The sequence below is a fragment of the Taudactylus pleione genome, unplaced genomic scaffold (genome assembly GCF_031769625.1).
Source record: "Taudactylus pleione unplaced genomic scaffold, aTauple2 ptg001956l, whole genome shotgun sequence".
Lineage (NCBI taxonomy): Eukaryota > Metazoa > Chordata > Amphibia > Anura > Myobatrachidae > Taudactylus > Taudactylus pleione.
In genome coordinates, this window is record NW_028286352.1 from 6,120,244 (window position 1) to 6,147,828 (window position 27,585).

The window sequence follows — 27,585 nt, forward strand, 5'->3', positions numbered from 1 at the left end:
CCAATGGAACTAAGATGTTGGCTCCAGTGAAACTGCATACAAAGTTGCTGGATTCAACACGCCTATATAATGGTTGTGACACTCCCAAATTTTCCAAACCACCCCTCCAATACCATCCACAAAAGGACCCTAACCCTAACACGCCTATATAATGGTTGTGACACTCCCAAATTTTCCAAACCACCCCTCCAATACCATCCACAAAAGGACCCTAATTGTCAATCTGCGTCTAAATCCTCAGTGCAAGCGACATTGCAGAAGCATCGGGACACATGCACCATGCAACTTTGCACAACTTTGAAGCAGGCACATAGTGTCATGGTGTGACTTCCTGCAATGCCCACCTCATGCCCAAACTGCAAGAGATGAGAAACTGTGGGCATGCAGGGAGAGGCAGACAAAACTGCTACACTCCAAATGCTCTGTTCAATACAGTGGAGCCAGTTAAATCAGAGTGCAAACATTTTAAGCAGGGAGGTATCATGGACAAGGCAGTGCAGATGCTCGTCTAGAGTCCAGTGAGACCCAGTGAGCCTGTCTGCCACCTACCACTGGCTAATTGTTTAGTACATTCTTTTTGCATCCATTGCGCCCACAATCAGTGGGGGAGTGATCCGTGATCAGGTTGGGATGCAAGCTGCGATCAAAAGGGTATGTGTGCAAAACAACATCGGTGGAGGGTTGCCAGATGTGATTGAGGGAGGGGGGTGTAAGCTGTGATCAGAGGAGGGGAGATTATGAGACAAGGTGACTTGCCAGCAGTGACGGCATTATCAAACATTAGATTACAGGGGAGATCCCTGATGACAGTCCCATGATGAAGGTTCAGAGGAGCATGTGCTGTGCTCTGGTTGGAAAAGCTCAGCTCATGCTCCTCTGACAACTGTGCTCAGCAGCCTCATGGAAATGATTCATCAGGGGCTGCTGCGGATTGTCTACTGCAGGGGCCCCTAGTGATGGATGGCAAGGAGTGGCTCCAGCAGGGGCTGGATGGAGGTTGCCTGCTGTATGCCAAGGTTGGATTAGAGTCATTAGGCATCCTGGCAGCAAATTTCACACCACAGTCACCTGATGCCATGTGACATCAGCTGGCAGAGGAGCCAGGGATCAAGAGTGTGTGAGAGCGTCTGATACAGCAGATCAGTGGGGATCAGGATCCTTCAGAGAGAGGATGCTCTAGGGTTCACCACTCCCACTCAGGTACTCATTTGTGTTTGATTGTGTACCAGTAGCTTTCAATTGACTCATGGCCTATTAAAGTCATAATGATCGCTTTCATTTTTATGGGCAAAAAAATAAATTCCTCTGGAGAGGCCACAAATGGTGCTTAGTCTTACCTGGGCAGTAGGTACACTGTCAAAAAAATCACTATCCAATACTAGTAACCTGGATCAGCTGAAGAGACTGGTGGCTGTGGAACTGAATTACTAGCTGTCAGTCACACTTAACATCAGCTGTAACACAGGGGAGGGGGGTTGAATGGCATGTGGAAAGGATGTGATGGCATGTTTGGGTGTGATCTCATGTAAGGGGTATGTGGGGGGATCTAATGGGCATGTATAGAGGTCTGAGTGGATCTTATAGTCATTTGTGAAGGTCGAATAGCATGCAGACTGCATGTAAAGGTAAATAAATTAGTTGATCTAACTGAGTGGGGGGGACTGATATCCTGCCTAAGGCCCCTCCGTGTTTTAAATCAGCTCTGTTTTAAATATTTGTATCAAGTATGGAGTGAGGAGATATATGCGAGCACTTCCCAGTATGCTTAGATTTATTTCAACTGAGGTAACACTAGTTCGTAGTGTTTGTGATAATACTTTATTTATTGTAGGAGTATTTTTGTTATGGTTTGTCCAGTAGACCTCTTAAAAAGTTAATTTTGAAAGAAATATTTATCCTATACGATTACAGGGAGTCACATTGCAGCTGAATGGTCAGGTGCAGATCTAGCAACAAGAGTAAAGGTGCATACACACATAACGATTTTTTGAACGATTTAACTATAACGACGTTGTTATCGTTCAATCGTTCAAAAAATCGTTCAGTTTCTGAGTTATAAAGATGAACGATAATCGTTCACGCACGTTCCCGATGGTAGTTTGTAGTTTATAGTTCATCGTCCATTTCAGACTAGCCAACTTAACGATTTTTATTAAGGGAAGGGACATTTTTCAGTCATCCTTTAAAAAATCGTTAAAAAAAATTGTTCATTACACTTCCAAAAATCGTTCATTAACAAAATCGTTACGTGTGTATGCAGCTTAAAGCTGCATACACACCTAAAGATTTTCTGTCCAACCATCCAACTAGTTGATTGGTTGGAATGAAAATCTGGTAAGGTATGAAAGCAAATGACAATCAGCAATTTGCTCCCAAACGTCGGAAAATGGACAAAAACTGTTGTTTGAACAAATTATTTAGATCAAACATTTAACAAACTTGTCTGTTTTCTGGCATTTAGGAGCAAATTGCTGATCATCAGTTACTCCCATACGTTACCAGATTTTCATTCCAACCAATCAACTAGTTGGATGGTTGGACAGAAAATCTTTACGTGTGTATGCAGCTTTACAAGGCATGTGCTTGAGAGACATGGGAGTCAGGAGTTAAAGTTTATGATCTGGAGTTAATTACAAACAGGCTTATGTGTGCTCGGTTCCACCCTCAGGCTTTCATGTGGCCATGGGAAAATAAAACATTTGGGAAGAAAATACCTAGTTGTGGAATCCGATAGGAAGAGGGATCTTATGAGAGACTTATTTTATAGGTACGTACACACTAGACATATGCTCCCTGAGCTATATCGTCTAGTGTGTCTACGGCAGGCTGTGCTCAATGTCGTTCATGACATTGAGCACAGCCGCTGAACGATTACATTAACGATATCGTTCAGCGCCGGTCTCTCTCCCCCCATTCCCCAACATGCAGCAACCTGACGACGTTGTCAGGTTGGCCTGCATGTTAATCCGATGAACGATAATGACGAACGACCCGCGGGAACGCGCGTCGTCATTATCGTTCATCGTTTTGGTGTAAAAAATGGACGATAAAGTGGACGACTGAATGATGACGATATTGTTATCGTTCAGTCGTCCACTTTAATCGCCCAGTGTGTATGCACCATATGACTTTCACAAACTAATTACAGGCACTTGTGACCATGGGTAATATTGTTGGGAAGAAAAACCAAAATATTTGTTCATCATTAGGTATACATTAGCATATAGAGTTTAATGTGAGTGGCATGGTGATATTATGAATAAGTGGTTGTAGTTAAAACACCGGCAGACGGGATTCCGGCCGGCGATATACCGACGCCAGGATGCCGACTGTCGGCAAAGTGCCGACGCCACTATCCTGAATGGGATCAGGATACAGGCATCGCCATACCAAATGCCAGAATCCTGAACGTCCAGACACCAGTAAGTATGGTAATTACCTGGGGAGGGTTAGGATTAGGCACCCCCAGGAGGATTTAGGTTTGGGCACCCCCAGGTAGGGTTAGGCTGCAGGGAAGGGGGGTTAGGGTTAGGCACCACAGGGCAGAGGTTAGGGTAAGGTACCCCCCTGGTAGACTTAGGTTTAGGGTGCGCTCAGCGGGGGTAGGTTTAGGCACCACCGGGGGGAGGTTAGGGTTAGGCACCACTGAGGGAGGGTTTGGGTTATGGTAGGGAGATGGGGAGGGTTAGGGTACTTACCTCCCCTGTCGGGATCTTCACAGTTCAGGCTTCTGGTGTCGGGATTTGAACCAGTGACTATTATATCATACCCATTCCATGATGAAGCATTTAGGAAGAGGGAAGCAGTTATCCAGCCATAATACATACCAAAAAAACATATAGAGGTGATATCAATCAATAAACAATTTAGCAAATTTTAAAAACATACGGAGCACAAAAAAATAACAATTCCTATATTCTATGACAATGGACATAAAACTATCGATAATAATTAAAATTCAAATGATAAAAAAAAATCACACAAAAATATACCAGTATATTAGGTTAATACTGTGGCCACATACTTGTTATTACTGTTGTTAGTAAATTAGTAATGGATGCAGATGGTAATCCTTACTCTTCAGACTCCAGGATTCGCACTCAAACACTAGGGAAATTTAGTCACAACAATCCATGATATTACGCCCAAACTGTCAGGCGATGCTGCTGATCCAAGTAGGATAAAGTCAGCCTATCCAGTGTATTGAAGGGGAGCGCACCAGATGCATTTGGGTTGGCTATGGGATCCCGGCGGTCGGGATGCCGGCAGTCATAGTACCGAGAGCGGCATCCCGACAGTCAGAATCTCGACAGAATTAGGAAAGTATCCTAACCCCTTACCCAAGCCCACCTTTCCTGCAGCCTAACCCTAACCCTCTGGAGCCGGTATTCTGATTGGCTGCATCCTGACCGCCAGGATGCCGACTATTGCAGTGAAATAGCCACTGTATTGCCATTCTTTCACAGAAAACGAGGCAGATCCCTGCCTTGCACTAGGCTAAAAACAAAGTTCCCCACCCCTAAACACTCCCCCAAACCCTGCCATAGGCTAGACAAAAACACACCAAATTAACCCCTAAGTTCCCTGCACTGTGGAGCTCACAATTGGTAACTACAGTACCTAGGGGTTTACGTCAGGCTTGCCTACTCTCCCAATTTGGCTGGGAGCCTCCCGAATATCGGGTGACGATCCTGGCTCCCCGGAAAGGCAGACAAGCCTCCCCCCGCAGTAACAATAGAAACCCCCATAGCGAGGAGGGGCAGTGTCATCGTGGCCCCAACCCCTGCAGGGGCCATGATGACGCGATCGAGTGATCACGACCCCAACCCTGGCCCCAATACTTTATCATCACCCAGCCCCCCCCTCCCCCTGCTGTATACAGACATTCAGTTCCCTCCCGGAAGGAGGGAGCTGAATGTCGGCAAGTATGGTTAACGTAAGTTCCTGCACATCAACAGCACTCTCTCCACAATATCTGAACTGTCTTTCAGAAAACATTATGTACATTTCCATGGGTTAGATATATACCAAAGCACTATCATTGTTTATATTACAGATCATATTTATTTTAGGCATGAGCGGGATCGGATTTTAGAAATCCGAGCCCCCCCCATTCCGAGCCGGGAACCGAGTCCGCCAGGGTTCTCCCACCAGACTCGGTTCCCGGAATGAGGTAAAACGTCATCCTCGCGCTGTCGGATTCTAGCGGGTTTTGGATTCTATAAAAGGTCCCCACGTCGGCGCCATTTTTCACTCCGGCTGTGGACAGTGAAGAGGGCGGGTGGGGGTTGCTGTGCTGGTGCTGCTGTTGTCCATAGGGGCTGTGTCCAAAGTCGATAGAGGCTGGCTGGGCTGTGTTGTGCAGTGCTGTTGCCCCATAAAGGCTGTGTTGTCCATAGGAGCTGTGTGCAGACAGAAGAGGGGGGGTTCTGTGGCTCCTGTGTCATTGTAGTACTAAAGGGGTGCTGTAGTGTTGTCATGGGGGTGCTCTGTCCATCAGGGGTGCTCCCCCCAAGTGCAAAAAAATATTTTTTTTTTCTGTGTTTGTGTGTGCGTTAGCCACACGTGCATCAACAAAGTAGCAGCGCCAAGCGTGCGCCTCTATCATAAGTCAAGGGCCGGCTGGTCTGTTGAAGGGCAGTGTAACCCCTAAAGTGCCCCCAAAAATGAAAACATTTAAAAGTGGTTATTTTTCTATGTTTGTGTGCGTGTTAGCCGCACGTGCATCAACAAAGGATGAGGATGACACCTTGCCTCTGTAGAGCCAGTTTGTGCAGGGACAGCTTATTTTGTGGGGGCCCAAATGTACCAATCATTTCAGCCACAGTCGTGTGGAAGACCCTGGCGCTGAAATGATTGGTTTGTTAAAGTGTGCATGTCCTGTTTATTCAACATAAGGGTCGGTGGGAGGGCCCATGGACAATTCCATCTTGCACCTCTTTTTTTCTTTGCATTATGTACTGTTTGGGGCCTAGTTTTTCAAACTGCCATCCTGTCTGCCACTGCAGTGTCACTCCTAGATGGGCCACGTGTTTGTGCCGCCCACTTGTGTCGCTTAGCATAGTCATCCAGCTACCACGGTGCAACCTTTTGGCCTAAAAACAATATTGTGAGGTGTGAGGTGTTCAGAATAGACTGGAAATGAGTGGAAATTAATGTTATTGAGGTTAATAATAGCGTTGGAACAAAAAAAATTAAAATTCTGTGATTTTAGCTGTGTTTATGCTGTATTCCAAAAAAATACAGATCCAAAACCCAGAACCCAAAACCCGGAAGGGTGGTTTTGGCAAAACCAATCCAGATCCAAAACACGAAGAAAGATCCAGATCCAAAACCAAAACACAAAACACGAAAAGTGGCCGGTGTACACCCCTATTTATTTATACTTTTATATTGCTCTTAATGTTTTTTTTTTCTTTTAACTTATCTGAATTGTTAAATAATTTACAACCTAAGTAGTGAAGCTCTTATTTGACCTTTGTGTGCTTCAAGTTATTGGTTTTCTAGATAATCTCTGCTTTTATAGCTAAGTTTAACAACCTAGAGGGCAGACTGCACATAAGCTTGTACTGAAGACAGAGTTGGTGAGTACTGTCATGCATGTTCGCATACTGTATTAAGAGTTATTCATGTGGATTACAGGCAGGCAAATATGTATTTCTTGCATATTCATACAGACTCTTTTGATTGCTGTTCTCTAAGAGAAAGGTCCACAGTGTCTGTATTTAATTGGAAAAAAAATATTTATTTACGTTGAATTGATCATGTGAAGTGCAGTTGGAGTGCTTACCCCTTGAATGAGAACACCAGTGAAACTGTCAATTCGAAAATCAATAGTATACTGTACTTTATTTGCTATTTCAATCAAGTCATTTGTTCACCTGACTTTGAATCTTTGTTTTTCAAATAATTTTCTACTTGGGGAAGTGGCATAATAGCAAACCTGTGAAAGGACAATTACAATTGTATATTACAAAACAAACACAAATTCTGGGTCATTTTCACAAACTGATGCACTGTCAGGTAAAGTCAGTCTTCCTATTATCAAAACCATGTACAATATGTAATTTCTTCATTTTACAATTGCCCAGTGAAGTTTAAGTCCAGGCGGCAAATGTAATAGGCTGCGGCTTTGAGACATCATCGAGTTCAGTGAGAGACCATCCGATGTTTTAAAGTAGCAGTCTTTTAATAACTAAAACCAGGTTGAATTTGCCTACTCTTACTGTACTCAGACTTTATTTTGAATTGAATAAACAAGAAGTGTTTGAATGTGAATGAGTAAATCCGTGCATCAAATTGTACCTGCACGCTTAAAAAAAACATCTAAAGATGTGTCCTGATACAATGAGGGGTAAATTTACCAAAGATCGATTTTGGCCGATTTGACGTCCTATCGATTTTGGAGATGGAGAAATTGCGTGTCAAACACTACTTTAGACGGCATTCGACAATTGGTCGAAACATACTATGCTTTACATAGACCATAATATAAATAACTGAGAGCTCCAGGGTTGGACTGGCCAACAGGGGTACAGGGGAAATCCCTGGTGGGCCCCACTGACTAAGGGCCCACCCTCTCTTCAATGTGTCAGGTTCCAGACCTCAAATTATACTTTGTTATTCTATTAGATGGTCAGTTATCTGGTGGAGCAGTACCACTAAGCAATATGGGCGATTGGTTTCCTTCTATAGAATCTACACCTATTGATTAGCCAAGCATTTTGGGTGACTGGCCACACCCCCTCTGATGGATAAACACACCCCTTAAGCATGGGCCCCTGCCACTGCATTCCCCGGTGGGCCCTTCATGCCCCAGTCCGACAGTGGAGGGCTCTATTTACTAAGCTGTGTTAGGAGACAAAGTGAACAGTGATAAGGTACCAGCCAAACAGCTCCTAACTTCCAATTTTCAAACACAACCTGTTACATGGCAGTTAGGAGCTTATCACCGTTCACTTTATCTCCTAACACAGCTTAGTAAATAGACCCCTGATTTACTAAGAATCCTGTTGTGAAAAAGGATCAAAATCATACCAAAATCGAATCTGAATAGAGGTATTCAATAGAACTGCCTGTGAGTGGTGGGTTTGTCTGGCATTAGAATGAATAGGGAAAGCGCAGATTGGCTGAGTACGGTGCTCCCACACTCTCAGCCAGTCAGCAATTCTCCAATTCATTCTAATGATGGTAACCGGGAACGACCACCATTTTACACAAGTATTTTTTGGAGGGTACAGTACTGTCCATTTGGGATAGGGTTATGGTGCATACACACGGTCAGATTTTTCCTTCAGATATGAACGATAATGATTTAAAAATCGTTCAGTCGTTCATATCTGAAGGAAAATCTGACATATCTGACAGTCCTGAACGATGGACGATCAACGATGCACGTTCCCGTTTGTCAGATAACGATATCTGACATCTGATGTGTTTGCAGTCAGACTCGGACAATTCCATTCATTTTAATGCAGTCAAAAATCGTTCAATCATTCAAATCGTTCAAAACTTTGGTAAAATCGTTCAAATCGTTCAATCGTTCATCTGACAAATTTGAAAAGTCTGACATATCTGACCGTGTGTATGCTCCATTATGCTTGTTTTGTTTTAGGAAGACCAGTGGATTCGACATGGGCCTGTATTCAATTAGCAGCAAAAAGTCAGAATCCGCGAAAAAATATCGTCGATTGCAAACACTTTTCGCGTACACGAAAACACAATGCAATGTAATAGGCGAAATAGATTCGCCTATGAATAGGTGGAGAAAAAAAGTGCAAAATCGCTATTTTAGGGCGCAAAGGTGGGGAAACCACTCTGCACCCTTGGTTCAGCCCCCCAAAAGATAACTGTGTCAAAAAAAAAACCTAAGAAAAATTGAGGAGCTTAGAAAAAGGAGGCAAAAAAGTGCAAACTGGGGGTACAAACTTAAAAACTAGCAAAATAGACTTTTGGGGGGTCTGCAAATAGGGGTGAGGTGTTTTTTGATTGCAGGTGCTTGCTTCAGGTGCGTTTTTTATGTTTTTTAAAACTTTACTTCAGTGACTTTAAACCATGCTTGCATCCATTTTCAAGTACCCTAAATTTTACAGTATATATATACTCCAAAAAAAACAGCTTAATGCTATTCTTCACCACTTGTGCAAAAACGCTAATTAGAAGAAATGGACACACCCTAATTACCCCAAATAGCTTTAGTAGGGCTATTCGGGGGCATGTACATTGAGCCCCAATATTAGTGCATCTTTTAGGGGGTGTCAGGCTGATTTACTCAATTCCGACAGCACTTTTTTCCAAGTTTGCATTTGCCGGGTTACTATTTTCGCGTGATTTGGAATTGAATAGGGCGAATCGCGGGGACGCGCGTGATAAGTTTCTGCGGATAAACTACGAGATGTAGGTGAAAAGCCCGGCAGGCGAAAAAGTATTGCGGGTGCGAAACAAATTGAATATGGGCCTTGGTATGAAGAGGACCCGACCCGTGGATTGGTGAGTATGAAAAATATATTTTCTTATTTTTTAATAAAGGAATACCACATTCAGTGTCTTTGTACTGTCAGTATTTTACAGGTGTCAGCGGGCCCTTAATGTCAGGACATGCTGGCACTTGTGGTTCCACAAGTGCCTGCATACTGGTGTAGACTTGCTGGGACCTGTAGTCTCACTGTAAAATAGAATATTAAAATCTAATTTTACACAATTAACCTCCATCCAACGCCTTCTTAGAAGGGGGAATCCATTTTATTTTGGGGGTCACAACTTTCCTAAGATTTCCAGCCTGGGCTGACCAGATTGGACCAGTTTTACATTTTGGCAGGGGGCCCCACACTGTGTATCTCCCTGGCATAAAGCCCCCCAGTTGGTTTAGCCCAGTGCTTCTTACTGGAAAAATGGGGGGGACCAAATACCGTTTTTTTCCTCAATTTTCCAGTAGTAGACCGAGATCAAAGGCCTGGAGCTGGTAATTACATTTTTTTTTTTTGGGGGGGGGGCATGCAATTTAAAGAAAATATTTACCCTTTCTTTACTCTTTAGTACAGCAAAGTCAGCACAAATCATACTGATCTGTGCAGTGCTTTGAATGTCAGTTGTTTCATGATTCTACTTAGCTGCAGAGTCTGGGCCGGATTCAGTAAGCCGTGAAAAGCCGAGATCGGCAGAAAGCGCAATGGTTTCGCCTGTTTTGAGGCAAAGTTTTTAGCTACTTACTCAATGTGCACACCCACTTTTCGCCCTATTCAATTGTAAAACAGGCGAAAACGCATATATATCATCAAATGCAGCGAATAGCGGAACCGGTGAAAAGATCAGTTTTTTGGGGGGAGATTAGTCTGTACCCCCATTAAAGCCTAACTCACCCAGGTAATTAATTAGAAGTGTATTATTAGCCATAATAAAAGTAATTAGGGATTTTACTTTGAGTCAAAGGGCTGTTAAATGCATATTTGCATGTGTGGAAAAAACAGGATTTTGGTACTTACCGATAAATCCCTTTCTCCGATTCCACAGGGGACACTGGAGTCTCAGTAAAGTGGGTATAGATGTGGGATAACCGGGAGCTGGCACTTTAATAAATTTGAATAGTAGCTAGCTCCTCCCCCTCTATACCCCCCTACAGGTCAGTCTAAATAAACTGTGCCTGAGGAGAGCTGGAAAATAAATCCTAGAGGAGAAGAGAAGCTAGAACATACCTGAACAAATAAACATATACAAACAAATCAAGGAAACCGTGAAAAAAACATCTGTCCAAATCTGGAAGAACAATAATGAAAGCAGGTGGAACAGCGCTGGGTGGGCGTCCAGTGTCCCCTGTGGAATCAGAGAAAGGGATTTATCGGTAAGTACCAAAATCCTGTTTTCTCCTTCATCCACTAGGGGACACTGGAGTCTCAGTACAGTGGGGACTTTCCAGAGCTCACATCCCAGGTGAGAGAGTGCTGAGAACCCTGCAAAACAGAACGGCCATACTGTGAAGCAGATGCCGCAACCGTGTTAAAACGGGAAACATTTTTGCAAAAGTATGCTGGCCTGACCAAAAGGCTGCCCGACAAAGCTGAGTTAGGGAAACACCGTGGGCAGCCACCCATGAAGGACCAACCGAGCGCATAGAATGCGCTGTGATTGAAGTTGAAGTATGATTCGATGCAGCCAAATAGGCCTGTCTGATAGTCAGATGAATCCATCCTGAAATAGACTCTTTTGAAGCAAGCCCACCAGAACGCGCCATATCATATCGAACAAACAGCGTATCCGACTTCCAGAAGGATGCAGTCCTATCAACATGAATCCGAAGACCACGTCTAGGGATCTGGATGCCGAAGAATCATCTTAAAACATTGGAACCACAATCGGTTGGTTGATGTGGAAAGCAGACTCTACCTTAGGTAAAAAAGATAACTGCGTATGGAGCTCAGCCCTATCCTCATGAAAAATGAGGTAAGGTGGACGACAAGAAAGCACCCCTAGCTCTGACACATGCCTAGCAGAGGCGAGCGCCAAAAGGAGAACCACTTTCCAAGTTAAAAAATTTATTTCCACAGTCTGTAACGGTTCAAATAGTGAAGACTGGAGAAAGGAGTGCACTAAATCCAAATTCCATGGTGCCATAGGAGGTACAAACGGAGGTTGTAACCTGAAAACCCCCTGTAGAAATGTCTGGACATCCGGCAATAATACTAGTCTCCTTTGAAAGACAATCGAGAGAGCTGAAATCTGAACCTTCAAAGATCCCAGATGAAGGCCTGCTGATAAACCATCCTGTAGAAAAAGAAGAAGAAACCTTGCTATCTTAAATTCTGATGGTGGCGAACTCGTGCATTCACCCCAAGATACATATGCCTTCCATATACGCTGATAGTGCTTAGACGTAACTTCATTTCTAGCCCTCAGCCTTGTAGGAATCACCGTTGAAGGGATACCTCTTCTTCTTAGGATAGCCCTTTCAACAGCCACGCCATCAACTAATCTGCTTTTAGTTCTGACAGATAAACGGACCCTGGTGCAGAAGGTCCTTTTGCAGAGGAAGAGGCCACAGGTCGTCTATCAGCAGCAGACATAGGTTGGAATACCTCGCCCATCTGGGCCAGTGTGGAGCCACCAACTGTACCTTTACTCTTTCTCGTTTGATTCTTTGAAGCATATGAGAAAGAAGTGGGAGTGGAGGGAACAGGTAAACAAACTGAGACCTCCAAGGAGTTGTAAGAGTATCCACTGTCACCGCTTGTGGATCTCTTGTCCGTGAGCAGTAGAGAGGCCGTTGATGGATCAACCTTGATGTCATGAGATCTACCAGAGGAAGACCCGAACGCTGAATCAGTTGTTGAAACACCTGTGGTTTGAGCGTCCATTTCCCTGGATGAATGTCTTGTCGACTGAGGTAGTCAGCCTCCCAATTTCTGCTGATATTGCTACCACTAATTCCTCTGCCCAGAGAAGAATAAGGCTTACCTCCCTCATGGCGGACCGACTCTTGGTGCCGCCTTGTCTGTTTATGTATGCCACAGCCGTGGCATTGTCAGACTGCACTCTGATTGCATGGCCCTTCAACAGGGGCTGTGCCATCTGAAAAGCATATAACACTGCTCTTATCCTTATGGGCAGTACCACCTCTGGTCGAGTCCAGTGGCCCTGAAAGTGTCTTCCCTGAGTGACTGCCCCCCATCTTCTCAGACTGGCGTCTGTGGTGAGGAGAATCCATTCACACATTGCAAACCTCTTGCCTGCCAGTAAGTGTTAGGAATTCAGCCACCAAGGAGAAATGTTCGAGCCTTGCGTGACAGTTGAACTCGCTGGTGAAGAAAAATGGTGGGAACCTGACCACTGAGAGATGAGGTCCAGTTGTAATGGACAGGTATGGAACTCCCATCTTGGATGGACTCGAAGGTCGCAAACATATTCCCCAGAGGAGGAATACACAGGTGTACTAACACCCTGCAATGGCACAGTATCAATCACACCCTGTGTTGGATGGAGGTGTCTTTTTTCTGCGGAAGAAACACCCTCTACTCCACCGTGTCCAAAAACATCCCTAGGAAGAGCAGACGCTGAGTAGGCTGTTGGAAATTCAGAATCCATCCCTCCTGCCATAATTGTTGAGACATACATCATCCAATTACGGGACGATAGTGACACCCTAAATCCGAAGAAAGGCCATCATTACAGCCCTGACCTATGTGCTGATGATAGACCAAAGGGTGAAATTGAAATTGAGAGTCCCGCACTGCGTGATGTAACCAAATGGGAATGTGGAGATAGGCATGGTGCCATGACTCGGAAGCGAACCGAGGTTGCTGCGGAAGAGTACTAACCACTGTACAATCACGGCCTCCCTCTTGAGACCTGCAATAACAGACTGCAGGGACTCTATCTTGAACCTGAAGCTCCGCAAATAAGGTTGAGATGTTTTAGGTTCAGAATGGGTCTCACTGAACCATCCGACTTGGAAACTACAACCAAGCTGGAATAGAAGCTTTGACCCTGTTTGTATAACAAACAGTTTGTCTGCTGACACTTGAAATTGCAAAAGTAAGCTCCCACCTTGGGGTCCCCCAGGAAAGAAGGGAGCACATCATGCCAGAGGCTTAACTGCTGGGAAGAAGATGCAGTGGTTCTCCACCTGCCTCTGGGACCACGGGGGATAGCAGGAGCTTCTCTGGAATGACCCCTGAATCTCCTTCAGATCCAACAACTGAATAGTCCGGGTCAAGTTACAGTGTACCTAGATGTTTGAACTCCGGTTGTCTGGGAATAAAGCCTACAACATTTCCAGGCGGACTCCCATCCAAGTACTAACCAGGCCTGACCCTGCTTAGCTACCGAGATCAGATGAGATCTGGCATGTTCAGGATGGTGTGACTGTAGGCTGCCAGACAGATGTGCCCTGAGCTATTCCTTAGGCACACTAAAATATTGCAGTGGCAAGAACCACTCCTGCTCCCACCTGTAGAGGGAGCACCATCTTTTTAAAAGACATGACATCGCATAAGTTCCTGCACTCTGCAGGAAAGGGATAGTAGGATAAAAGTTTACGTGTCTGAAACTTTTTAACTGTGTATCCATGCTGAGGTAAGGATCTCATCCAATTTACTGTAAAGGTGGCTGCTAATCTTTGTTTTTGGTAACAAAGATAGACAACCTAACATTCCCAGGGTCCATTCTCTACAACCTGAGACACAGGCTCCAATTCTTCTGTTGCCTGTCCCCCTCCTCTGTATCAGGCATGTCGTCCACTTTCGGGATCATCCCACATAAGGGGATTCAGTATCAGTCTACTAGCAGGGACATTAGAGGACTGTATGGGGGTCATTCAGACCCGCTCGCGAGCAAAGTACACTCGCAAGCGGGTCGATGTTGCAACACTGCGCATGCGCATGACGGAGGGAGCTCCGTCATGCGCATGTGCGAGACCCGGATAGCGACGGGCTCTCCATCGCTCCGGGTCTCGCACCAAAGGGGGCGTGCTGTCGATGTTGATTGACAGCACGCCCCCTTTGGTGGGTGTGCTGGGGGCGTGGCTGACAGATGGAGGCGTTCCCATGGGAACGCCTACCGTCTGAAGCCGGCCACACTTACATCACTAGTGATGTCAGTGGGAGTGATTTTTGCTCTGATAGAGTCAAAATCACTCCTGGGCTTGGGCAGCAAGACCCTACCACAGGGCCTCGTCGCGAGCCCGATGGTCGCGATGGTCAAAGACCATCGCGACCATCTTTTTGGCCACTTGCATATGCTGTGGGTGGTCACCCACAGCTATGCAAGCGGCCAGGAGGCCGCTCCATTTTCAGGTAGGAGGGCACTGATTCAGAGCGAGCGCTCTGGTCAGAGCGTTCAGCTCTGAATCAGGCCCTATGCCACAGGAGGAACCTGGGCTGATACATTGTAAGCCCTTCTACAGGCCTGGCTAAAGAACATGCCCAATCTGGTTCAGAGAAGGCAGACATCTGAGATTTGGCAACCTTTCTTCTCTGCGAGAAGCTTTCAACCCTGCAGACAGGTCTGGGCATTAGCTCATATGGCTACAGGCTCCTGCTGTGACATGACTGATGTAAATTGATCAGCCCAAGGTTGTTGAGGTGATTACAGGAGTCTGTGCTCAACCTGTAACACCAGGCTTGTATTGCTGCAATCAGCTCTGAAACACATTTTTCTCACAACAGGGAAGTAGATAACTGTCCCTGTGTCATTTCTCTGCACAATTTTTGCAGGAGAAAGTTATATGTGCATCTTTTGAAGTCATGCTACCAAATCACTGGCCACACAGACACTTACAGAGTGACGGGACAATGAGACACACATAGACTTTTAGCAAGAAGAGATAAGGGCATAGAAGGATATGCTTTTACCCAGCCCAACCAGCGCTGATACAATGACCAGCACACTGTAAACACAATATAAATGTGCTAGTAATGGCTGTGCACACACAGGACCTCATTCAGAGCCGCTCGCAAAATACGAGCGCTCGCTTTGAATGAGGTCGGCCGCTTCTATGTTCTGAGCCGGCCTCCAGGCCGCTCACTAGGCTGTGGGTCACCACCCACAACTTTAGCAAGAGCAGCCAGGTTGATGGTTGCGATGGTCAAGACCATCGCGTCCATCGGGGCTTGCGACGAGACCCTTGTGGTCTCATCTACCACAAGCCCAAGTGAGCTTTCGGCTCTATTAGAGCCGGAAGCTCACCACTGACATCATGAGTGATGTCAGTGGGGCCGCCCCCGAATGGCAGGCATTCTGCCTGCATTTGTGTAGACACCCCCCTGCCCCGCCTACAAAACGGGGCGAGCTGTCGATCATAATCGACAGCCACCCCTTTTGTAGAGAGTCCCAGAGCGAGAGAATTGCGTGCGCAGGGCCTCAACATCGACCCTCTTGCGAGCGAATAGGCGCTTGCGAGTGGGTCTGAAGGAGACCCACAGTCTTATTGACTCTTCAGTAGCCTGACCCCACTGTGTACTCACATCCGGGGACAGGACAGTCTCTCCGCTGTACTCAATGTCTTGCAGCAGCATGTTATTTTTAAAATGGCTGCCAGCCTCTAGGAAAAGCTGGGGTTGCTGGAAGGCAGGAGCAGCACTCATCGTTAGGCTCCGCACCCCCGCTATGGCACTCATTTACAGCACTGAGTGGGCTGAATTAATGATGCCCACCTTACAGTATTCCTGGCCACGCTGCTTTTCAGGGTGCCAGGAGTCACTAACCTTGCCGCTGCCGGTGGCGGGTATGCTAGTGGGGGACCGCGACGTGCACTGCGTGCAGCGCATCTAGGTACCCCCAAGAGACAGTGGTCTCTGTAGCTGAAGACCCCAGCGCACACTGCAAGCAGCTGCGGTGGGGTCTCTTGGCAGCTCCAATGATGCAGACAGGCAGGGGCAGGGAGCTGCCTGTCTGTGTCCTCATATGCTGATCGAGGATCTATAATTTAAACAGAGAGCTCTGTGTAGTGCAGCCAGCTCCCTTGGCACAAAATTTAGACTGACCTGTAGAGGGTATAGAGGGGGAGGAGCTAGCTAATATTTAAATTTATTAAAGTGCCAGCTCCCAGTTATCCCACATCTATACCCAGGGTACTGAGACTCCAGTGTCCCCTAGTGGATGAAGGAGAAATGATATTAAGCAATGTTTTTTTATGAATGATAATTGCTGTAGATTGGGGGTACATGTAAATGGATACTAGTATACTTTGGGGTTTGTAAAGTGCAGAATCATTTTTTTTTTAAATACACCTGCTGCAGCCTCCAGCAATCCTTAAAATACCTGTCCCATCCATAGAGCACCCCAACTTACCTACCCCTTTACTTTAACCCCATTTTCCAACACTTTTTAAATTTTCGCCTAAAAAAATGACATGTCTTTTTTGGGGTGAATTAAGATCCTTTTTTGCCTAATTAGTCATTAGGGGGGTGTCCAAAGGGTTCTGAACCAAGTCCCCACATTTGTACCCCAAAATATGGATTTTGCACTTTTTTTTCTCCTACCTTCTGCTTTTTCGCCTGTTTTTGCATACAGTGATACTTTGAAAACAGGCAAAAAACGCACATCGGCGAACACTTTTCGCTGATGGCGGCTTTTCACCTCTAATTGAATACGGGCCTTAATTGTAAAGGGAGTAATCCAACTGAAATTGCACACTGAAGACGCCAATAAGATCACCATTGGAACAAAATAGACACTCATAAACGTGGCTTAGTATATTTGTGATTTTGTCCAGCGATTTGGTTTAGAAGTCAAACATAATTCTCAGTAAATTTAGCCCTGAGTGTATATGCTAATTATTTTGCAGCTAACCACTGACATCCCCAGCTTTTGTGTCCAAAATCGTTCTGTGTCTCCCTGCGGTAACCATTTGAACTCAGACGCATGCAGAGACTTACTTGGTTGCTTGGGTTTGGTGTCATGAGTATAAAGGAGGAATCCTTGTAAATAATGCATTGTAATAATAACTATTTTAGTTAGTTCCTTTTTTTGTGAGGGGGGGAAGGGAGGATACTGCAGTAGCTGATTTCCCAGAGCAGGGGGTTCATGTTATATTGGGCTCGATTCAGAAGGGACACAGTGTCCCTTCTGTCAATGGTGCATGCAGTTGGCTGATGTTATATTGTTGCTCACCACTTTCAATAGCCATCATAAGCAGCAAACTGTTCCAAATTATGGGGTCTATGTGCTAAGCCTTGGAGAGAGATAAAGTACCAACCAATCCACTAATTCATATCATTTTTCAAACACAGCCTGTATAGTGTCATTTAGGAGCTGATTGATTGGTACTTTATCTCCATCCACTTTGTCTTGCTCCAAGTCTTAGTACATAGACCCCTGTATCCCTATTTTGTTTTCTTTTGAAAAACAATTTCATGGAGATTGTGTAAATAATACTTAGGGGCATGTCCTGCAATGTACAATGGGCATCTCTAGCTACAGTACGCCCATGGACATATCTAGTGTCACCCAGAAGCGAAACCTACAGTTATAGTAATCTGGGCAGCATGCCGAAAGATGGCCTTGATGTATGGTGCCATTAAACCAATGGGTGTATAGTGTAGCAGAGCTGAAGGGAGGGTATCAAGGTCTAGCATGTTTAGCAGACCCTTTCATACTGCTTCTTAGAAGAAGAAAAAACAACCTACTGTATGCCGAGGTGGGTGCGGGATGCCAGCATCCCGGCGGTCAGTATCATGATGCCGGCATCCAGACAGGGTTCGGATACTGACACCTGTCGGTAGGTATCCTATCCCTCCCCCTCCCCCACACAGCCTAAACCTAACCTCCCCCCACAGCCTAACCCTCCCTCCCCACAGTCTAAACTTAACCCTCCCCCTAGAGCCAACCCCTAACCTTAACCCTCCCCCTAACCTCTGTATTTACATTTCAGGATTCAGGCAGTCTGGATGCCGTTGCTGGGATTCTGACAGGTGTCGGGTATTTTAATCGCCGGCAAAACCTTTGCCGGGATTATGACTGCATCCCTGTATGCCTTCCCTATGTTGGTTGATATTGTATAGAGAAATTCTTTTTTCTCCTGGTATACCTCAATGTATGCCATACAAGAGTAACAAAAAACTGAAAGAGGAAAATAATCAGTTTCCTGTAATATACAGGGGGAAGTAAAATGTGCTTATATACATCCATTTGCTCAAAATAAATCAATGATTACTCATGGTTGCAACATGCAGATTATATTTTTCGCCAAAGGATTCTGTGCTGACGATGAGCCTGATTAAGTGGTGCATGCTAACCACATGCACTGCCGATATTCATATAGCTGAATGATTATTTGTATGTGCAACAAGTTCAGAAAACCTCATGCTTTACACCAGGGGTAAAGCATGGGGCCATTTTGATATATATAACATTACTCGTGGGCCTGGTGTATGCCACGCCCCTCCATGTGATGTCACATGGGGGCAGGGCCACAATCACCGGTCATTACAGCAATGCCCGGAGATCCTGAGCATGCTCCAGGGAGCTGTAAGGGCAGTGGTGTGACCATCTGAAGAGTCCTAAGGACACTCCAGGTGGCACTGCTACATAGATTCTGGCTGCAGTGTGCCATTCTAGGCACCAGGGCCAGACCAAATGATTCCAAGGGCCTTATACGGCTACCCGGGAAGGAGGTTCCCCATCCCTGCTTTACACAGACTGTACGCTCAAAAATTATATTGCTCAAAGATTCTGTTGCGATTGTGGTGAATAGGAGGTGGCCTGAATGGAATGCAAAAAAATATGCCCCAACTTTATTAAGGTTTCTTATCATATCCATGGTAGCCAAATTTAAGGCAACTTAGCTGGCCAAAATCTTTTATAGCTAACCTTTAACATGATGGAATGGTAATTGCTTGCAACATACTGTATTTTGCATTGACCATTTTCTCAAGTGTTTCAATGTTATGCTAATTCTCTACATTTGGTTTATTGATGTGATGTTAGCAAAAAAATATAAAAAATTTGATTGCCACAGTCATTATAATCTTCTTCGAATTACAGGAATAATAATGATGGAACAGAATCATGCAAGAGGATGCATCTATATTTTAATGCTTTCAATATTTGCCTTAGTTTTAAATGCCCATGACACAATTGTAGAGGTAAAGCAAGGCAAAGTCAGAGGTTACCACATCCCCATCCTTTCTGGATCAGTCGTAGCCTACTTGGGTTTACCCTATGGTGAGGCTCCAGTTGGAACACAGAGGTTCAAAAAGCCAGAACCACGAAAATCATGGAATGGCATTTATGATGCTACTACATTTGGAAAATCCTGTCACCAAAAGAGAGATGAAGCTTATGCTAATTTCCATGGTACAAATATGTGGCAAGTCAACAATGAGATGAGTGAAGACTGCCTCTATCTAAATGTGTGGGTTCCATCATCCAGTCCGAAGTCTGCCCAGGTCATGGTATTTATCTACGGTGGAGCTTTTCTTGCTGGCACTTCATCTTTGAATTTATATGACCCGAGTGTCCTGGCCTATTCTGAGAATATCATTGTGGTATCAATGAACTACAGAGTTGGGGCCTTGGGATTCTTGGCATTACCAGGAAGCAGGGATATTCCAGGAAATGCTGGTATGTTTGACCAGCAGTTAGCTCTGCACTGGGTTAATGAAAACATTGCATCTTTTGGTGGGAATCCTAGTAGTGTTACTCTTTTTGGACACAGCTCGGGGGCAGCGTGTGTTGGCTTCCATTTGTTCTCTCCAGGAAGTCAAAAGTATTTTAATAGAGTCATATTGCAAAGTGGTTCTGTTAGTGCACCATGGGCGATAAATACTCATAAAAGGGCGAGGCGGTTGACTCTAAAACTGGCCGAACTCCTAGGATGCTCAATTGATGATGATGATGCAATGGTAGATTGTCTACAAAATATGGACCCTACAAAAATAGTGGAAAAACAATTCTTTGTTGAAATTATACACCCCTATGCCCTTACACGAATTATACCCATTGTTGATAATGACTTCATTACTGATCTACCAAATAACCTAATAAAACACATACAGAAAATAGACATTATGATAGGAGGTACTAAGGATGATGGAAATCCCTTTACCATTTTTGGAGCTCCTGGATTTAGTAGGGAACATGATAGCCTTATAACCACAGAAGAATTGATAAAGGGAATCATGAGATTCTTCCCAACAGCTGGAGATCAAGGAACTGAATCAATTTTATTTGAGTATAAAGACTGGGAGGATGAAAATAATATGAAGAAGAACAGACAGGCCATGGAGCTTATTTTACGAGATTATTACATGCTTTGTCCAATGAAGTTTTTTGCTGATGAAGTTTTAAGACATAAACAAAACATATTTTTTTATGAATTTGACCATCGCTCCTCACAAGAAGTTTGGCCTGAATGGATGGGAGTTCTTCATGGAGCCATACTGCCATTCATGTTTGGCAAGCCAATTATTGGAGGTAGCAAATTTACCGCAGAAGAACAAAAATTAAGCAGACGGGTGATGAAAACCTGGGCCAATTTTGCAAGACATGGGTAGGGTAATTTTTATTAATATTATAATTATATATTGTTCCAAATATTGCAATCTTTTAAGCACTAATCTAAACAATTTGTAATATAACTACAATTATATTTATACCAACTTATTATACCGTAATATAATTTACTTTTCCTTGTTTCATTTCACAAAGTTTAATTTCACATAACCAATCAAAAATTAAGTCTTATGGTTTTATTATGATCTGCAAATTCATTCTTTCTTTTCTCATCTTTGTGTTTAATGTTCCAAGATGTTTCTGTAGGGTTGTGCATTATCTTGAAAAAATCTTGGGGTTTTGAGGATGATTGTTTGAACTTGATGTAAAAATGTTTTATTAACATGCAGTTTATTAGGAACTGGGTACCTTCCCAGACCTAACATCTGTCCCACTTTTGATGGGAAAATCCAAAATTTTGGGGGTCTGTCTTGCTGTCAGGCAATCAATACTTTCAAAGGTGTCCACCCTACAGGATATGGCCATGCCTCCCAATAATGTAGCCAAAACCCCAGTGCGCTTCAATTATACCCCCATCAGATTTTTGAGACCTCCAATGTTGGGATGTATAGCTTTGTATAACCATTCTTCAGGGTCAATTCAATTAGGCAGTGGAACTTGCCCCCCTGGTGGCTCAAGCTTGCCCCAGACTCATGGATTTTAGTCCACAGCTCTATGGGGCTGCATCCGGCTGTACCATAAGTTTGGCATGTAGCGTCACTTACTCACAGGTTTGACTTAGGTAGTGCCTAATTGATTCTCTATGATTTATGTCCTGCTCAAAATGCTCACAGAAATGGAAAAATAGAAAAGTTGCATTCATAGTGCCTATGTTCGGTCTCACACATCCGTCCAGCTGTACATTCCTATCAATTTTACCAGGTTTAAATCAGAAATAACAAGTCAGTATGCATAATACACATGATTGTGAGAAAGCACAGAGATGTGGTTTGACAGTGTTATTAGGAAATGCAACTTTTGCATATGCCCATTTGTACACAATAGAATAATGTAATGGAGTATAGTATGCACAACAGAAAATTGAGTCTTGGCAGATAGTAATAAATTCAAACATCATATTTAACATTTAAAACCTAATTAAATACAAAGAAGAATTAAAAAGACAAAAACATATTAAATTCAATTTTCATTTTAAAAATCAAATGGGAATATTGTTTCTTACAACATTTATGATTGAAATACTGTATCAATTAAGGAATGATAATAGGCACTGTGACTTCTTATGATATAACAGCCACAGCACAATCAGCTAGACTATTTGCCATTCAGATGTGACTTGCAAGTGCTGCTGATCATCATTATTATCAAATTGTCTCATTGCACCAACCTTCCACCCCCTGCAAAAGTTATAGTCCCCCAGAATAGTGAGTGGATCTCCCTCATCCACATACTTCCTAGTGATGAGCAGAACTGAGATATAAATACAGGGAATCGTGGGGCCATAGTGAGGGGGCAGGGCTAATATGATGAAATTTGCATAATTTTGGGCATATCTCCTCTTGATCAATCTGCAATTTTCAGTACTATGCCGCGATGGTGGGGCTTAATGACACAAATGGCCTTCCCTCATTGTCAACTACAACTCCTCTGTAGGCTTCTCCTGGAGAGGAGATAAATAGTAGGGAAATATTCTTCTGGATTTGTCTCTTCAATTGCTAGGAATCCTAACTGTAACGCATGCTAAAACCTGCACATATGCACAAATAAAACATCCAACTCTACGAGAGCTCCAAAGAGTATTTCCAGAGATGATAGTGCTGTTCTTTAGTAGACATTCACGTTTAGACTTGTGTGATTATATTAGAGAGGATGTACATGTGACAAGGATGGGGTCCTGATGTGAGAAAAATAATAAAGCCAGGCAGATTCAAAATTTCATATTTAAATATTCAGGGTTGCACAACACCCCAAAAGTAAAACTTGAGACCTCTATATGAGATCTGTAGATCCCTTTTGTTTTTAACTAAGCAATTATGCAACTACAGTGTGTATGATTTGCTGTCCATTTTAATCTGGATTAATTAACATCTAGGGGTAAATTTACAAAACTGAGAGTTTTAAGAAGTGGAGATGTTGCCCACAGCAACCAATCAGATTCTAGCTATTATCTTCTAGAAGGTGCTAGTAAAATGTTAAGTAGATTCTGATTGGTTGCTATGGGCAACATCTCCACTTCTTAAAACTCTCACTTTAGTAAATTTACCTGATACTTTAGCTCCATTATGTCAGTTGCTGATGTCAACAATGGTTTCTAAAAACAATGTATAGTCCTTGAAAAAACACCGAGCACATTAGTGTAAGCTAAAAATGCATAGATCAATCTTGAGAAAAAAGATTATCATTCACCTTGAGCACACAGGATAGCCAAAATTGAAAAGGTCAAAAACTTTGGGCCTAATTCAGAGACATGCATAATTTGAATGCAATGCCAATGTTGAAGTTGTTGAGCAATTATTTGGTACTGTCATACTTGCTGACCTTTCTGCCCTCTCCTCTGGGGGCAGCCGGGTTGACCTAGAGGGGGAGTGGTGGGTGCTTATGCGGACTGTGCCAAGCAATATCAACACTATACAATCCCGAGATCACAGGCATTGTATTGCAGTGGTGGGGCTACAATGACGCGATGCAGTGCAAATTGCATCATAGGCCCTCAGGACCGCCCACTTGTGCAATGTAAGTGGAAGCCTCGGGGGGTTGTGAGCAACTGGCAGGGGTTGTGGGTAGCTAGAGGGGTGTGTGGAAGCCTTGCCCTCCTAATAGGAGGCCGAGAGCACCACATGATTTTCAGAACAATTTTAGGACATTGCAAACATTCTTGACAACACACCAGCAGTGGTGTGAAACGCGTTGGTATAATGAGTGGTGAGACTATTGAATCCTGCAGAGCATTGCCAGATTGTTGCACACCATCCAAAGGGCGCCTGATGTCATCGACGAGCACAGTGGCAACACATCATATCTGTTGCCGCTCATTTTTGCTCGGAAGAAAACGGCCAGTGAAGAGATAGGATTAGTGTTTAGTTACAACTAAAGCCAGCCTTGGCTCAACGACTGTGGTGGGATTGTTTGCACCGGAGAAGGACCGCAATTTAATTTACGCCCGCAAATATTGCCCAATTAGGGCTATAAACATTTCTTTTATGGAGTTTTTAATATGTTTTTAATACTTACACTTGTCTATTAAATTTTACGCTTGCTTCTTATTCTTATCTAGCGCTCAGTTATTTGGTTTTCATACAGTGTTTATTGTTACTGAGCTGCTTTTTAACATTATTATTCACTTAATGAGCGCAGAATACTGTTATATCGTTTATTAATATTAACACTTATAGGCTGGGTCAGCATACACAAGAAACACAGGGATAAGAATTTAGTGGGTGTGCTTTCAATTTAACTTATTAGTGTAAAAGGGCAGAGTTTAGAGTATGTGGTCCAGGTATTAGATGTCCCCTGTGGAAGTATCTAGATCTCTTGCCTACTGGACATCCCACTCTTACTCCCTAGTCTTTGTTGGCTTTTTGGGTGTATGGAAAAGGACAGATACAATGACCATCATGCTATAGATTTGGCGGTGCTCTTCCCACCAATACATGGGTTATGCTGACTATACCCTAATGGTGATCAGTGGCATCACTGGTCCAGGTGGGTATTTTTCCATGTGTCATTGGGAGTGGATTTGGATACCTTGAGTGGAGTGTGCTGGGCTAGAACAGAGCCCCATCTAGTCCTGGTGTGTTGTGTTTTGGCAGATGGTGATCCTGTGAGTAGGGCAGTTCTTTCTTCACCACCATACTTTCCCTAGTTCAATGGATATCATAAGTAAATTAAATAAATCTGACCCTATTCCCCACCAATATATGCCTTGATGTCTTTAATTTTGCAAGAGGGAGCAGGGATGCACATGTGCAAGAGCATGCCTTAGACTCCTTCCCCTATTTTCGCCACCCTCACTGGTACCCACTACACCTGGTGGTTTTTAGCTATCATTTATAAAATACATTCTATACAATGATATCTAGAAGCTTATTGGTTGCTATTGGAAATTTTTTCACCTGTCCTCTTTAGGAGGATTGATTCATCTCCACCAAATTCATAAGGATCGTCCTTAGTAAGCCAATAACAGACATCACTTGAATGTTAATCAATGAGTAATGAGGTAAACGTTTACCTGTGAAGATGTATCAAAAAACATTTTAATTAAAAAAGAGTAATTCATTTGTGTTTCTTTGTAGAATACCTGATGTTCCCGAATACAATTTCACTTTTCCTCGTTACACTAATGAAGAACAAAGTTATGTTGTACTGAAAACAGGCAACTGGGAGGTTCAAAATAAATTTTATTCTAGACGCTGCCGGTTTTGGAATTCCTTTCTTCCCAATCTTGTCAAACGATACGGTAAGAGAACATATATGCCAGATGAAACCTGTGCCATGGATACTGTAGACCGGTCATCCTCAGGCCTGTACACATTATAATAAACCAATCTAGACCTAGAATGAATTGTTGTTTAGGCATATGTACAGAGGGCCTGATTCCAAGATTTACGCAATGCCGATATTTATGCAGATCCAGGGCCAGCTCCAGGTGGAGTAGCGCCCTGTGCCAGAATCATTTGGTGCCCCTATCCCCCCTGCGAAGCCCAGGAAGTGTGCAAGACATAATTTCCATAGACCACACCCCCTAAGATGACATCATTTGGGTATGCTCATATTGAAACTCTTCCTGTTGCCACTGGGCTGTGTGCGACATCAGTTCGGCTTCACCAGCACCGCTGCTCTCTGTTTAGCAAAGCAGAGTTGCGGCGATGCATGTCCCCAACCTCCCGATCGCCCGCGAGACACTGTGGCCATGGGTGGAATAGAGGAACAGTGCCTGAAATACAGGACTGTCCCGCTGAAATTGGGATGGTTGGGAGGACTGTGCCCTCTATGGGGTGGCGCCCTTGTTCGACCGCACTGGTCAAATGCCCCTAGTGACAGCCCTGCGCAAGTTGAGCGCTTGTTAGCCATTGCCCATGTGCGAATGTCACACTACACAGTGCAGTGATTGTATTCCGATTATGCCCGCACAGAGTATTCATTCGCAAAGTAAGTGACAGGTATTTAGCATTTGGGGAGGTAACAGGGGGGGTTAGAAAAACGCAAGCGTCTGACCGTTTACACGCCATTTCATGGGCATGCATAAACTAGCCATTGTGATCTCCCTTGCCGCATGAGAGTGCGCAGCGTGTCAGGAGAGCTGCAGTGTTTGCGGCTGGTCTGACTTGATTTACATGTTGCATGACTGCCCAGTCTGTGTTGATGTTACCGATGTTTACACTGTTGTACATCATTGGATGGATATGAGAAGGCAGCAGTAGGCGTCTCTTTTCTCTGATCTGATTACAACTGCTGACCCCTGGCTGCCATCACCTACACTCCTCTTGGGCTCACCTGACCATGGGTGGGTTGTATCTTGAATATTCTATCCTCTGTATTCCTGACTTCATCTTTGTCCCTCACTATCCTGTCTCGGGACACCCAATGGGTTCCCACGTGCACTGCTCTTCTGCATCTCAAGTCTTTAACCAGCTTCTAGGGTTATCTGCTTTTCTGCCTGCACTGCAGTCAAAAACCCATGAAAACTGTGCACCACCAACCCGTGACCAGTTTCCATAGTCAGCTGCTGTATTATATTTGTAGTTCTCAGTATAGTTCAGAATTGATTCCAGCAACATTATCACTGCAATAACCAAAGCTAATGGACAGCAAAGCTGTAAACTAGATATGAATGCATAAATGTGTTCTTCTACTTGCTCTGGATCTTTACAATTAACATGTAAAGACGTGGTGTAATTATAATTACACTTGACATGAAAGTTTAGCTATGCATGATTTGGCCTCAAATAATCTGTTACTCCCAAGTTTTTCATAAATACACTATTTCTTCCAGGTTGGATAGAAGCCAGAATCCTTCACAGCTACCCAGCTTGTCCTCATGTGTGGCTCCCATATAATTACTACTGTAGCCATATAAAGGTTCTTCTATAAAATGACAGATTTGGTCATCTAAGTTTACTTGCAATCCTTGGGGATCCCAATTAGGACCCTACATAGACACAGCACAGACTTTTTTAGTGACTATATGATAGTAGATGTCTATTAATTCAAATGTAGCCATACAAAGGCAATTTACATTTTAATAAATAAAAACTATTAGTACTTTTTTATATTTATTTAATTATGTATTATTCTGTGTCCGATACCTACTTCCAACTAGTGTAGTTTATGTTTTATTTAGTTTTTTCTGCATTCAGCATGTTTCTTCTAATTTATTACAGGTAAAAGTTATGATGGAAATCTATGGAGTTACCCTGTACAAAGTGAACAAGCATGCCAAAAAAATGTAATCTCAGGAGAAGATTTGGATTCTTGCCATTCAATAATAGATTGATTTTGCTATATAAATTAGCTTATGTACTAGAAAAAGGGATGTCTGCTTTTGATTTTTTTCAAAGATAATGATTGTTACATTTATTGTATCATCCATAAAAATCCAGTTAATAAAATCAAACTGGTAGGTTAATTAGCATTTGATGAAGG

At 43.7% G+C, this 27,585-nt stretch overlaps 1 protein-coding gene across 2 annotated transcripts; it reads left to right on the forward strand.

The window, feature by feature from the left end:
* The first annotated feature begins 1,314 nt into the window (after window positions 1-1,314).
* On the forward strand, window positions 1,315-27,466 carry LOC148436140 (cholinesterase-like). 2 transcript variants are annotated; one of them, XM_088465289.1, is made up of 4 exons: window positions 1,315-1,344; window positions 19,474-20,980; window positions 25,236-25,399; window positions 27,324-27,466. In XM_088465289.1, the coding sequence occupies exons 2-4, from the start codon at window positions 19,482-19,484 to the stop codon at window positions 27,434-27,436; spliced, it is 1,776 nt and encodes a 591-aa protein (XP_088321415.1). In that variant the 5' UTR covers window positions 1,315-1,344; window positions 19,474-19,481; the 3' UTR covers window positions 27,437-27,466. The 2 variants fall into 2 exon arrangements, with proteins under 2 accessions (XP_088321415.1, XP_088321414.1); XM_088465288.1 differs by lacking the exon at window positions 1,315-1,344 and adding an exon at window positions 1,540-1,625.
* Window positions 27,467-27,585: the final 119 nt, after the last annotated feature.

Excerpts from the sequence above, each read along its gene's own strand:
- LOC148436140 (XM_088465288.1), top strand. Across the intron at positions 20,981-25,235 it reads GCCAATTTTGCAAGACATGG|AATACCTGATGTTCCCGAAT; the intron begins GTAGGGTAATTT and ends GTTTCTTTGTAG. Across the intron at positions 25,400-27,323 it reads CAATCTTGTCAAACGATACG|GTAAAAGTTATGATGGAAAT; the intron begins GTAAGAGAACAT and ends AATTTATTACAG.